This window comes from Macrobrachium nipponense, chromosome 8 (genome assembly GCF_015104395.2).
Source record: "Macrobrachium nipponense isolate FS-2020 chromosome 8, ASM1510439v2, whole genome shotgun sequence".
Lineage (NCBI taxonomy): Eukaryota > Metazoa > Arthropoda > Malacostraca > Decapoda > Palaemonidae > Macrobrachium > Macrobrachium nipponense.
The window spans coordinates 88,367,782-88,382,539 of record NC_087203.1 but is presented as its reverse complement, the minus strand read 5'-3'; the positions used below and the strand labels follow the sequence as shown (position 1 = coordinate 88,382,539).

The following is a 14,758-nucleotide window of genomic DNA, read 5'->3' as shown; positions in this document are numbered from 1 at the left end:
TCACATAGTAGTATGGTTAATCGGGAATTATTTTGCTTGAATACTTGTAATCTTGGATCTGATGAACATTTTACGATTTTTGAGTCTTTTGTTTCTGCCAGTAGAAAAATCTTTGATTACTCGTGTTGATTTTTTTTTTAAAGGCTTTGCTCTTCTGAATCCATTGCCGCTTTAAGAATATCTCATTTTGAATCACTGCTGGGAGCCCATTTATTGATGTTGCAAACATGACCGATTTTTCATCTGTTTTCTCCAGTATCTGTGTTGCGCATTACTTCATTACTTTCGTAGACCTCGGTTCTACAGTTAATTTTCTCATTTTTGGCGAGTTTGGGTATTTTCATTTTCTGTTTTGTCTGCTGTTCTTTATGCAATGGCTCACTTGCATCGATTCTTTAGGCTTTTCATAGTCATGCCGCAAAGAATAATATTGAGATCATCTGGATTTTAGTAATGAAAAAGGGAGATGCCTTTTAGAATCACGAATTTGTTTCTCATCACGAGTCTCTTGGTCGTAAATCATAATATTTATCAGAATGATCTCCAGAATTGCGTTCATATTCATAAGTTTTTCTCTATTATTTGGAATGGGAGTACTATTCTAAAATTCCTGCTGCTTATTAAAACCACTTTTTCTGGACTTCGTGTGATGCTTACCGGAAAGATCTTTTTCTTTTACTACTTAATGCTTGTAGTTTCCAGATTTTGATGAATCCTTTTGTCGTATATTAAGAATAACTTTTGTAGGATTTTTGTTTGTTTTGTTTTTTTTGGTACTTTTAAAGTTTCAGTATCTCGCATTTCTTGTATTACTCGCCGAGTACTGTTTCTAGAATTCTTGAACAAATCACTTCCTGCACCTTTCTTGAAGTATTGTTAATGGTACTTACCAAGAGCAGTTGGCTTGGGTGCTCGCGTTAGCTACCAGCAGCACGTTTTCTGGAGTTTTTGGGAAAAAACGCTTTTCGGAGGCACGGTGATTCCTGCAGGACCTTTCATGTTAATCGATATTGCATTGCAACAATTTCATGAGCTGATCTGTTTGGTGCTTTGGATATTGATGAAAGCGGTTTGTCCTTTTTTCTGTTGATCAAAATTGTAAATGGCTTACACATGCCTTTTATTGTCTCATTGTAAAATTTGCATTGCTGTACTACGTGGGACATTACATATAAGTGCTAAATTTTTCAGAATACGTGCCGTTATCCCCCCTCTCTCTCTCTCTTTCATTCCCCTGTGTTGACATCAGACTACTGATAAACATAACTTTGCAAAAAATCAGTGCTTCTTCTCACGTTATGCGTAGTTCAGAGTAGATCTAAAAGATGTGCATTTCAAATGGTCTTCATTCCTGGGAGAAAAAATGGTTTTCAGTGTGTGCGAGGATTATTGTCATCAATAGAGCAGTGATGTTGGTGCGAAGGAGATCGTACAGGTGATGAGAATAGAAAACACACACACATGACTGGTGCACATCTTGGTCATAGTCAAGAAAAGTCACATTAATAGATTGTTGGTAGCAGGTACAGCACTCCGTGTGAAAAAAGGTGAATCTTCAAACTTGGTTGCTAATGTTTTAAGCAGAAGAAAGACTTTGCTTTGTCGTGAGACACGTAGGACGCAAGAATATTAATTTCTTTGCAGCTCCTGTCTTTGCCAAGACACACTTGGTACAGCGTCGCACTGAAATGGGTCTGTCATGCAGTCTGAAGAAACTATTTGATAGCTATTTTAGGGTATTAATACTCTCGACATGGGCCAAAGGAGAGAACATCTAGAAGCAATGTTTCTTTTTTATACATGGATTGGAATTGCATGGTTTAGTGTTATCATGACCGTTATATAAGCATGAAATTTGTCTCTCTCTCTTTTATAACTTACTAAAGTAGCACACATGGAGTCCTATGGCATTTGGAAATTTAGGATAAAAAATAACGATGCAGAATTGAAATGTTTCTCTCTACACCATCCAGAGTTTGGAATGGAACTAGACACATAGACGAAACTTACACTTTTAATTTTGTGGAAAGTTAATCAGGTCCATTGAGATTATGAACATAAAAGCTCTTCAAACTTAACAGAAGCAACTGACCAAAACGGCAGGAGAAATGAAACTTTAGTCTTGAAACAAAAAGAGGATTGTACTGTATGATGCAAGGGTGTCTCTTTATCATCTCACAGGGTTTACCGGAAACATTGCTGATTAGTTCCACAGTAAAAGTAGACAGGGAAAAGAATGCACGAATTACTTTATAAGGAAGGTCAGTATCAACCCCTGAAAGTGTAGAGGATTTCTTCCAGCAGTTCGATCCAAAAGAAAAAGAAAAATATGCGGGTTAAGCAGAGGAAATCAAAGCCAAACATACGTAGAGAAAAATAAACAAATGAAATTAGATGGACTGAACCCTTAGATGTCTCCACTCCAGGATATGTGCTTGGCTGTATTGGATTTATGTAACTTAACTGATCTCATTTGTTCCCTTCCTCTTTCACGACTTCCATTCTGATGGAACTTCCGGAGGAAGACTACAAGGACTAACGCTTATCATTGCCTGTGACAGGTTGATGTTTGACTAATCGGATATCTCTAAACATAAAAATAAAAAATCTTATCTATGATTAACAAAATCAAACCAACACAGATGCAGGTTGAATGGTTTTAAACATTTTTCTCTTAAGAGTTATGTTTGAAAGCAGTTCTCTCTACATAAAGGGTCCAGGTTATCTAAAGCATTTGGGCTCGCTTAATGGAAAAGAGAGCACGGAATATAAAAGCAACAGATCTCAGCTAAAAAAGCTCATTTTACAGGGTATATCTCTTAATAAAAGTCAAAGCTTTCTGCCACTGGAGGTCTCAACAAGCTATGAAACAAGCTGTGGATTTAAAAAATAGATATATATATATAGATAGGAAGGAGTTGAGAGGGGAGAGGGAGTGGGAGAGAAAGATAGACAGACAGATAGAGAGAGAGAGAGAGAGAGAGAGGGGTTTTGTATAGAGCTGTGAGGACGGTGCCCACCTCGAAGCTGTAATCGATCGACGAGAAAGAGACGGGTGGTGCGGCCACTTCTTCCTCCGTCTTGGCGGGGGAGATAATTGTTAGGGATGACTTGAGCACGAAATCATAAACGATGATAGTCATAACAATAATAATGATGATCATGGTCTTTAAAAAAAAAAAACATACAAACAACTAGAAAACATACATTGTGTGAAACAGTTGGAGTCATTACAGGGCTGACTGACAAAAATGGTATGGAGAAGGAGGGCCGCTGCTGTAACTCTGTTCTAGAAATATATACACACGCTATATCCATACACATGTATACGTACACCAGTTTGTATACTGATACATGTGTATTTTGTGGTAACGATATGGGCTTCGGACTGAGAGGTAAAATTGACTGGTTAGGAACATCAGATATACAGGAACTATAAAGGTTCTGGGATCGAGGTGGGGGACGGGTGGTTGGTTAGTGGTAGTGAAGCTGTAATGTTTTGATATACCACAACTTTGGAGTTACAAGTTGAATACAAGTTCCGAGCTCACTCGAGGACTGCTGAATGATTGGTATTAGTTCTATTATTATTATTATTATTGATACGAAAACAAATGACTCATGATTGCTCTCCTCTTGCTTAAGAAATTTCTTCAGCTGCCATGCTTGTTTGCAACAGCGCTCAGCCTAAAACTCAAAGAAATGCATCTGATCATTCCTCGTATGGTCATAAGCATCATTCTGTATAAAGAGTCAATAATTGTGACACGGTGCAATTCCTAAGCGTGATCATTTTCCCTGTAAAGGGGTTAAGAAAAAATATATGGATACTCTTCTGAGTTTTTGTCGTCTTCAATAAGTTGGGCATGCATCTAACTTGAAATAACTTTACGGTTTTATTTAATGAATGTTATTAAATGATTTAAAAGGTTTTAGGAAAATGTTTTGGGCTCGAATCTCTGGATTAATTTTTTATTTAAAATGGCTCTGTTCAATTTTATAATTTAATTTAATTCCAGGTTATTTATCGGCGTGCATGAAAAAGAAAACGCATTTTGTCTGGTTGTACATAAATCCGCTGTCCGTCAGTGAGCGTAAGCATGTATTCAGTACATGATGATCTGAAAGGGACATAAATACTATCGAGATATGAATGGGTGAAGGGGGGAGGGGGATTATTACAACTACGTTACAAAAGCTGAGAATAAACTATTTCCAAAAAAGGAAAATACCAATGAATGACCAATTCTTCCTTTGTCAAAAGGGGAAGGATGTCAGGGACATACTGTTAGCTATCGTCTATTTTCTACTGTTGGGAAAAAAATAAATGTGGTACATTATAATTCAAACGGAAATACAGATGTATATTGGTTGTACAGGAGAAATACATAGGGGAGTACTCTGTCTACTCGTTTTACTCTAGATCTTGTCATGATTACGTTACTTTGGGATTCACAATTCACAGTTAAAAGAGAACATGCGACTGAGTGACAACATAACCAACACAGTATATTGTTAATCGTTGGCAATTACTACTAAAGGGAATGAGTTGGGAGGTGACAAATCTCTCAAGTGGAGGAGCTTTTGGAACTCTGCTACTGCCTGCATGCCCAAGAATCGTTATTGAAGATCGGACTGGTTAAGGGACAACTCTAAGTTTAAAAGTCTTGTGACGATAAAAGGAAGAGAAAAATGATAAATGACGTCTGTGCACCTGATTACTCAGTGTCTGTCCAAGTGAAGTTATGTGTGTGCGTGCTTGTTTGAATTTACGTATGTATGTATTTATATATATGTTAGTATGTAAGTATGCATGTAGGAAGTTTCTGTTTTATCGCAGTTTGTAAATCAATTATTAATAGGTATTAAAATAAAGTGCAGTTCTCTTTTCTTTGTGAAAGGTAGAGAAGCCCAGTAGATTTAATAAATAAAAATTTATTCTCTTTGTTCAAAAGAAGTATATAGGGGCTCTTTATCTCCGCCTACTTAGCCAGGGATTAAGGTTCATTCTCACCCGTTGTGTGAGTGTGTGTGTGTGTGTGTCCGTAGAATTAAGATCCCAACAACGGGGACCCTGGATCTGATGAATCCTGGTTGATATATTCAATTGATGGCCTCTTCTAGATGATTAACTTTATGGAAAATCGGAACAGAGTTAATTAATCAACATCAAAACCGCGTTGTGAAGGATATGGCATTTTTTTTGGTTTGAACTGTTGCAGAGCTTCCTGTATATTTGCCTTGACGAAGGTATGTGCTCTTGTTGAGTGTTCTTGATTTGTGTTGGGGAGTAGATGAAGATTCGCGATTCTGAGACCGTTTAAGCTTTTCAAACTTCTTAAAACTGCCAGTGAGTCTTGTCCTTGAACTGATAAGCGATTTGTAAATTATGTTCAGGAGTTGGAACGGTCTACTTGTAGTGGATGCTTTATTTGAAAAGAGAAAAATTTATTTCTGTATGTCTGTACGTTATATTACTTTTGAATGTAGTACGTCGTACACTTATGTAACTTTTTTGGAGTCTTGCGTTTTTGCAACCAGTTAAATTGACTCCCTTAAATGTGAAGCAGCAGCAGTGTCTTTAACCAATGCGAAGTCCATTTAACTGTTCTATTTTTTTTTATTGTTCCATGAAAAGGGAAAATTTGCCCATGTAAACATTTATTACATTAAAGACTGGTACCATTTCTATGTATCCTGTGACATGTGCATTCTGAGCTGTGCAGATTTGGAAGTGGATATCCATTTTTGGTTACTTTTGTATCTCGGTCTTTGTCTTAAGGAAAATTTATTATCAGCAATATTTTGACTTACTGTTGGACTTCCCCAAATGAAATTTTGAGGTCTGTATTGTCTTTAGATACCAAAGCGAGAGCTGCACTTAAAGCTATAGGCTAGTTGAACATATGTATGTATGGTTTTTTGGCTATGTTGGCAAGTCTGTTTACAGTTGTTTGTCCATGATTCGTTATCGTTGTGTATATTAATGTTTATAGAATTTTTATGTGTATTCGTGTATATGGATTTTTCTTCCATTCATCAGTCTTCTGTTCTTGAATTTATGGACTACCTATTAAAAGCAGGTAACTGTGATAGTGTTATAAAACAGTATGACTGTGAAAAAGCATTAAAATATTTTCTTTTCTGGGAAAACTATATTTAAGCAACAAGAAGGCCAGTCAAGATGATCAGAAAACTAAAGGAGGCCCAGTATTTGGTCTCCTCCCGGCGGACAAATCTTGATGTTTCGAGGTCCTGTGAAAATTGTTTTTTGGTTTTATTTTGAGTGGATTGATTCCCCCAAAGGCTGGTGTGTTGGAAGACATCCTTCTAGAACAAGAACACATTCAAGTCCAACTTGAGCTGGGAATGAATAATTGATCTTTGAATTTGTTCAGTCTCTTGTGATTAGTGAATGCATGAATTGTAAGTTATCTGACGTGTTCATTCACAATTCAAGTTGTAATATAATGTGTAAGTATCCTTTAAGGATATCTTGAGTACCCATTAAAGACTAATATATCTTGTGAATTATGTCTTGCATTTTGAGGTGTGAGTATACTTAAGAGTTTCACGCATTCATTCAGAATTGAGAAATAATTTTGAATTGTAAGGATCCTGTAAGGCTTCGTTATAGGATTGTATTATTGTTTTTAACTACTCTTGGACAATATTAGTTTTCCAGTAGTGCTCTGCAAGATGTATTAGTTTGAGAAATGGAATACTTATGACATCTTTTATGGCAAGAGATAGATTTATAATGAAACTCATTTTGCAAAATACAGTTGTTTTTAAAGTTATGTAATCCTAGCTGTTTCATTTGAACAAACCTCGAAACATAAGTTTTATTTCCGATGGATGTTTCAAAAATATTTAGCGTTTCATTGCTGATGCACTTTTTTTGACGCAAGTTGTTAAGGAAACACTAAAGACTTGTAAATTGAAAACTAACCTTATCTTCCTGGCCTTTTGTTTCTATCTACTATTTCTTGTGATTCAACCTTTGAGATCTTTGGCAAAAGAAATGTGTACTGTAATATTGCAGCTAGTTGAAAAAAATATGTGATTATCTATGATCTATGCAACCGTATGGCTTAAGTTTTATCTGCACAGGAAAAAAGTATATTTATATATTGAATGAAATATCAAGCAGAGTATTGGTGGAAAAACAAAAAGGAAATGACTTCAGTATCTACATTTTAGTGTGATACTTGACTTGCCAGAATCTCATTATATCGAAATGCTGATGATCTGAACCAAAGAGTAATTGAAAGAAAGAGAAAAGTTAAATTAAAAAACAAGAAGAAAAACCAAGTAAAACAAAACTTCCGCACCTCCAAGTTGTATTCTACGGAGGAGAATGAGATGCCCCGGGAAGCACTTACTGCAGTATTGGGAACGCCTCCCCCCGCCATCATGTCTTCTGTCCCTGGCTCCGGGAAAGTCGCGAAGTTGGGGATAGCGGCCTGGGCCGAGCCCCCGTCCTCCTCCCGCTCGATGTAGTTCTCCGGGATGAAGCCCACCTGAGGATGCCAATGGAAGGACCTCGTGAGTCATACTGCGAAGGTCGTGCAAGTGGTATTGTCGGAGACGGGTCGTTTTTTAGCAGAAGAATATGCTCACTAGGTCATTGCCTGTTTTTAGGGGTGTTTAGGAATGTTGACTCCTTATTGTTAATCAAAATAATCTCAATATCTTGGAAGAAGACCCTCTCAACCAAACTTCATTAAACAAAATGGCAGTATGGATGCCGTTCACTTTTGTTCGAGACATTGGTAAACTAATATAAACTCAACGGCATCCAGTCGCTCATTCTGTTTAACGAAATATAATAATAATAATAATTAATAATAATAATAATAATAATAATAATAATAATAATAATAATAATAATAACACTGCGGAGAGACTCAGTCTCATTTCATTCATTCATTATTTTTATTACTATATTTGTAAAACAAAGATTGTTATATGTTTATATGACTTATAAAGATACACTTGTTAATTAATATCTTATTTTTCCATTTGTAAAATGCATTTAATCGTAAGTCCAGTAACAACGTTTCTAATTTGGACACCACCTCGCCCTTGTAATTCCGGGCCTGGACCCATCCATCTCCGTCTCCCTCGCCCATGAGCTCGACTTCCTCGTTCTCCACGATGGAAAGTTCGTCTGGATTTTGAGCCTGAAATGGAAGGGGAGAGATTAGATCATAGGCAATTACATATTGTAAGCAAGGCAGACACTTTCCTTTTATTATGCAGTGGCAGATGGGAGGGGCAACAAAATGCTCGCTTAGAATAGAGTGTAAAATAATTAGACTTCTGTTTTTTATATGGAAAGTGAAAGAATGGGAAAAGTTAGCCTAAGTGTCATGAACAGCCTTCTGTCCGTACATTGCTCACCTTGGTAAAATTGTTTGTACGTTAATGACGAAATTGAACCGTAAATTAAAAGCATATGGCATGATAGATATTATCAGTAAGCAGGGAAAATATTTGATGGATAGGGAAGTATGCAACGAAAAAAGTATTGTTACTCACTGTATAATTATAAAGGACAATACATTTCGGATAGGTAGTCTGGTCCTCGGGCGGGCCATTGGTGACCGGAGGTAGCGGGGTGACCGGGGGATCTCCCCAGTCGACACTAATTGGATCCCACGCTGCAGGTTCTGCTTGTCTGGCTGTATATTTTGTGAAATAAAAAACACAAGAAGAAAAGAGTTTAGTCACTTCACAAGTTGATCATTTGTCGTTCTGGTTCTTGCCATCAGTTCTTTATTTAAGGAAAAGGTTATGTAGTAATTTGCTGGTTTTTTTTTCCTCAGGAAAAGTTTAATTGTCTAGCTTATTTAATTGTGTATGGTCTTCATTAAAGAATTCATTTCACATATCGGAAATTCGAGCGTGTCAAGTGCAAATTTGTCGTGCAAAGTAAAGAAATTAAGCAGATTATGAAAAAATACCCTTTGTTGAATTGAACATAAAGTGAATATGTGTATTTTTATTTTGTGTAGTACAGGGGTTGTAAATGTACTGATGTAAATATTTTGAGTTGTGGATATATTTGTGTGTATGTATATATGTCTATATATATATATATATATATATATATATATATATATATATATATATATATATATATATATATATATATATATATATATATATATATATATATATATATATATATATATAGTATATATATATGTGTGTGTGTGTGTGTGTGTGTGTGTGTGTGTGTGTGTGGATGCAAAATATTTGTGTCATGATGGTATAACACTTCATGCATTTCAGTTGTCGTCTGTATTAGGAGGCTGATATTTGCATCTATTTCAAAGGCAAGTGAAGAAGTCTCCAGAGTCCTAGAAGAAATACTGATGCACCCACAGATCTTTGTCAAAATAGAGCCATGGGAAGGTTTTAGGGTGACGTTCCCGAAGTATGCATAATGCTATAATATTGCATGAAAGAGTAAAGATATCCTATCGTCAACCCTGCTCTTTTGTTGACATTATAATTATGAAGGCGATGTTATGCGAAGTTTGGTCTAAAAGCACCTGGCTAAGAAAATCGAAAGTGAATTGCTTTGCAGGTGTAAAAATAGCCCAAGAAAATGTTAAAGCATGCAAGAATTTTTTATTGCAATACTAAATCCAAAAGTGTGTATATATTATATGATAAGCATAAGAAATCTAGTCAGAATAATTATCAAAATAATTAACCAAGTTCCAACGTTTTTTTTATATAAATATTTATTTTATATTTTTTTTACTTTTCAATGGAACATACATACGGATAGTACATTTACTCACACGAAAACTGAATAGGATATTTATTCTTATCTTTATGAAGAATTTATAAACGTAAATGAGAATGTTAATTTTTCATTTTGAATAAACTGCTTATTTATACAAGAATATTTATTATTTATTTGGTAGCCTTTAACTTGAATGTGTGTCCTTATTAATGGAAAATTATGATTTATTTTGTCGAGTATATTTTGATTTGAAGTTCTCTTTAGGGTATTATGAAGGGAAAATTTTTTGTCAGGGAGGGAAGATATATATATACTATATATATTATATGGGTATATATATTATATATATATATATATATATATATATATATATATACACGCATAAAACCATTAAACTAATTAGATATGACAGAAAACATTGATATCCATTGATATATATATATATATATATATATATATATATATATATATATATATATATATATATATATATATACATATATATATATATATAGTATATATATATCTATATATATATATATATATATATTTATATGTGTATATATAATTTACATATGAGTGAAAGTTTTGTGACTAATTACACGTAACTTTTTCGTACCTTTCAGTGGTAGTCAGTACCCCTTAATATCGAAATGACTTTACTTGGCAAGGATTCGAATTTGTGTCATATGTATTTTATGCAGAGGAGACACTAACTTATATTCAGCCATAGATAAATAAATATATATATATATATATATATATATATATATATATATATATATATATATGTATATATATATTATATATATAGATATTGAAATTATTTATTTGTTAATTTTTATATGGTTTTTATTGATCTCTAAACAGATAGGGCTAGGATGTACAAAGTTTTATTTTTTATTTACTTGTATTTTATGTTTTGAAAGTTAAAATGAGGTCACACACCGCAAAGCTTCACTTCACTCTCTGGTCCCAGACCCAATCTCCGTTGTGTTCAGAGCGAAGACGGGCTTCGGGAAATTAAAGTCACTTTTACTGTAGGGCAGGAGGACTGGCTGGCCTATACCCGTTCTTAATGAACGTAGCGAGCGTACTCAATAATCAATCAATGGAAACGGGAACAGAAAAGTCATTTCATGCTGAGTAGTCTTGTCAAGACATGAACACAGACTTGTCAAGCAAGCGTTGTAGGCGAAGGTGAACTGGGAAAAACCATTTATTCAAAAAGAAAAGGTTAAAGAACAGAAATATAAAGCACCTTTTGGAATTTCATCGGCTGTAGTACTTGTGGTGGTTGTGGAGAGGCGAACTGAGCCTTAAGATATAACAACACAGAGAACAAAATAGACTGTAATTCCATAGAAATCAAGATGAACAAGGAATTATTGTGAATGATATGAACAATATCATTACTCTCTCTCTCTCTCTCTCTCTCTCTCTCTCTCTCTCTCTCTCTCTCTCTCGTAATACTGTGAATCTAGTATGTCATAGTTTTCTTAGATAAATTGCGAATTCTCTCTCTCTCTCTCTCTCTCTCTCTCTCTCTCTCTCTCTCTCTCTCTCTCTCTCTCTCTCTCACGTTTAATTATTCCAATGTTAGCGGGCTTGCATTCGTCATTATTCCTTTTGGTTGCTCATGAGGGATAACTAATTAGAATACTATAAGTGGTATCAGTATCAGTATATTAATGGTTTGAAAGTTAGGTGGTGTGATAGTGCTTCGCCTTAATATTACAATCAGTATTGCCCAACATGATTTAGTAATATGCTAGAATGATTTGCTCTAATTTTGAATAGGCAGGGTTGTGTCTGGCTTTAATTAAGGGAATTTTGTAATGATGAACTTGAATTCAACCAAAACTCGTGACAGCTTCATTTAATTGCTGACAATGAACTGTGTCAATCTGATTAGATGAAATATTGATACATTTCCGATACTTGAAGGAAGTAATAACTGTGAAATGTGAAAAGTGAATAATAGATAATTGGATTTATATTGTTCATTATAGTATTGGTTGATTAATTTTAGTTATTCTAACTGGAGCTTGAGTTGTGCACTGAATACTTGTAAATATATCTTGATTTTAATAATTCCACATTCTTTCATTCATGTATACATTTTGCACATTGGATTGCTGATATATATCAGCTGAGATGTGTACATTAAGGATATTCATAGCCTCTTAGCCATCTTTCATCAAGTAAAGTTTTGTTTGTTGTAAAACTGTGAATATTCCATTTCAAAGTTTTACAGTAAACAAAAATGTACGCGATGAAAGATGGCTTAAACGTTATCTTCTTTTCTTCTTTTATATCTTTTCCACCACAGCACTGATTAAGCATTAATTCACATTCTGTTTACGGGTCTATAATCGGGTGATTGATGATTTAGATGATTGCTTTCGTGACTTTTAAATCATCCTTTTCGAATTAAAGGTTACTTGTCAGATTTTCAGTTTTGGGAATTTGTCCGTCATTTTGTAACTGGAATGTGATCAGATGTTTGTTTTTTAAATCATTCTTTCACAAAGTAAGACTGGGGATAAAAATTTCAGTAAGAGGGAAAACATCCTATTTTTCTTGTAAGGTCTAAGTGAAAATAAAATGATACAGATTACACTATATTCATTCACTTCTATTTCAGAATATTTCTGCTACTAGAATATAAAGGTTGTCATATATCTATTTTCACTCATTGATATTAAAATAACAATAAAAAAATATTTCTCAAGGAAGGACAATTTGCTTTATTTAAGGAAATATAAATCATCACTTACCATCTTCTTGAGGCTGAGTATAATCTTCCCTTTCTGAATCCATGGATTGAGGCTCCGTTCCCGTGGTGGCCGCGTCTGTGTCAGGCTGTTCCCCATCGTATTCGGCCGCTTGCGCCTCGATCTGCCGCAAAAAAAAAAAAAAAAAAAAAAGTTAGTTCTAATTTGTGTGGAATTAAGATGTCTTCTGAGTAAAATTTGAGGTTCATGTTGGCAAGTGGGGCATGTGTCAGGTTGCTGAGTTTTTATTCATCAAGTACAAATGAAATATTGTTTGAAGAATCCAAATGAGATGTGATTTGGTATGGCATATGTTTTCCAAGTTTTCTTGTATGCAAATGACATACTAAGCACTTACCTCCTCTCTCACGGAGAGCGAAGACCCAGAGCGGCTGAGTGACGTGTCAAGATCAACACCCAGGCTGTCGCTGTCCAGGCTTTTAGTGTAGTCTTCCACTTCGACTGTTGGAAGGAATTTCAAATGAAGGCGTGTATGTAAATATGCATATGTATGGGTATTACATGAATTTTTTTCTCTCTCTCTCTCTCTCATCATATATATATATATATATATATATATATATATATATATATATATATATATATATATATATATATATATATATATATATATATATATATAAATAAAGGTGTGTTTTTTTGCCACGAAGGAAAAAATGAAAAAGCGAGATAGCCGAGTACTTTCGGTCCTACTCGGACCCTTTACTGAGGCAAACTGATTTTACAAAGAACACCATAGTCAAAAGAAGGCTTAATATACAAACTGACACACCAGATTAGCCATTAGGGCGATTTTCACTCTACAGAAAGGAGGAGTCGCCATAGGCTAGCCACACCTTGAAGGATACCCGCAGTAAACAAGTGATTCTTCCAGAAAACAGTACGGGAGCATATACAATTTAATATCATGAATTTTTACACAAATTTTCCCAACAAAAATTATTATTAATGAAAAGACGAAAGAAAATATAAATATATATATATCGAGCAAGAGAAAGAGGGAGAGATAATATCGAACCAGAGAGAGAGAGAGAGAGAGACGAGAGAGAGAGAGAGAGAGAGGAGAGAGAGAGAAAGAAATAATAGCTATATACATGTGGGACTAATTTATTAGTTGTTCATTTATTTTAAGGTCCTTCATAAACATCTTACAAATATATGGGTCCAAATGGTACATTCCCAGACTAAGATTTAGGTTGTTTTTATTAGTGATTTGTATAATTGCCGATTCCAGTAAATTTCTTGAAACATAATCATTAGATCTAGCAATTACCGAGGTATCACCCCAATCAATACAATGAGATTTTTCACTCAGATGGATAAACTGCATTTGAAGTCTGGGCTGTTCTAACTGAATACATATGCTGCTTAATCCGAACGTCATTTACAAAATTCCTTGTAAGGATTGCCCATCGTTTTACGTTGGTCAGTCTAGTAAACATTTGTGTGTTCGGCTATCTCGCTTTTTCATTTTTTCCTTCGTGGCAAAAAAAAAAAAAAAAAAAAAAAACCTTTATTTATACATAGCATCACGTTTTATATACTTCGTGATCAAGTTATTCATATATATATATATATATATATATATATATATATATATATATATATATATATATATATTTATCTTTATATATTTAGATATATATGTATGTATATTCATTCTTAAATTTGTTTATACTAGCTGGTTCGTTTTAGGTAGATTCTTGGATGAGCCAAATGCTTACGAGACGTTTGTTTGGAGGCCACTGATTGGCTGGCACCGGGAGGCAGGCAGCTCCCAACCAATTAGCGTCCGCCAAACGAACGTCTCGCAGGCATAGGGCTCACCCAAGAATCTACCTTAAGTGGACCAGTTATAGTGTTCTAGTTAGCATTTTACAAGACCCTGATATAGTGTCAGAAGTTTCAAGGAGCAAAATAAGTAAGTGTTCAGTTTCATATAGATATAGTTTTGCATGTGCTATGAAGAGAGTCTTCATAGCGCATGCAAAACTATATCTATATGAAACTGAACACTTACTTATTTTGCTCTCTCTCTATCTTTTGTGGCCTATGGTAATACCAATAGATGCGGATGTCTTCAGAAAATCTAGGAAACTGAAGTTTTAAAGGACAGAGTACTTATAGTATTACACTTTTATTCTTTATGGACTACTATAAATCGGGGTCCAAATATCCGGATTGTATTTTGTCGTGA

At 34.6% G+C, this 14,758-nt stretch overlaps 1 protein-coding gene across 36 annotated transcripts in view; it reads right to left on the bottom strand.

Moving 5' to 3' along the window:
* The window catches only part of LOC135222911 (protein nervous wreck-like), a 342,896-nt gene that overhangs the window by 37,358 nt on the left and 290,780 nt on the right, over window positions 1-14,758 (bottom strand). For 32 of the 36 annotated variants that reach the window (XR_010316383.1, XM_064261335.1, XM_064261341.1 and 29 more), the window contains exons 12-18: window positions 12,899-13,002; window positions 12,544-12,664; window positions 11,025-11,081; window positions 8,545-8,687; window positions 8,082-8,186; window positions 7,335-7,523; window positions 3,021-3,080 (exon numbers count right to left, since the gene is read on the bottom strand). Coding sequence is in view for 35 of the 36 variants with exons in the window: in XM_064261335.1 (XP_064117405.1) it covers window positions 3,021-3,080; window positions 7,335-7,523; window positions 8,082-8,186; window positions 8,545-8,687; window positions 11,025-11,081; window positions 12,544-12,664; window positions 12,899-13,002 (779 nt within the window). In the remaining variant the exon portion in view is untranslated. The remainder of the gene's footprint in view (window positions 1-3,020; window positions 3,081-7,334; window positions 7,524-8,081; window positions 8,187-8,544; window positions 8,688-11,024; window positions 11,082-12,543; window positions 12,665-12,898; window positions 13,003-14,758) is intronic. The other 4 variants (XM_064261309.1, XM_064261310.1, XM_064261308.1 and 1 more) reach the window with 3 other exon arrangements.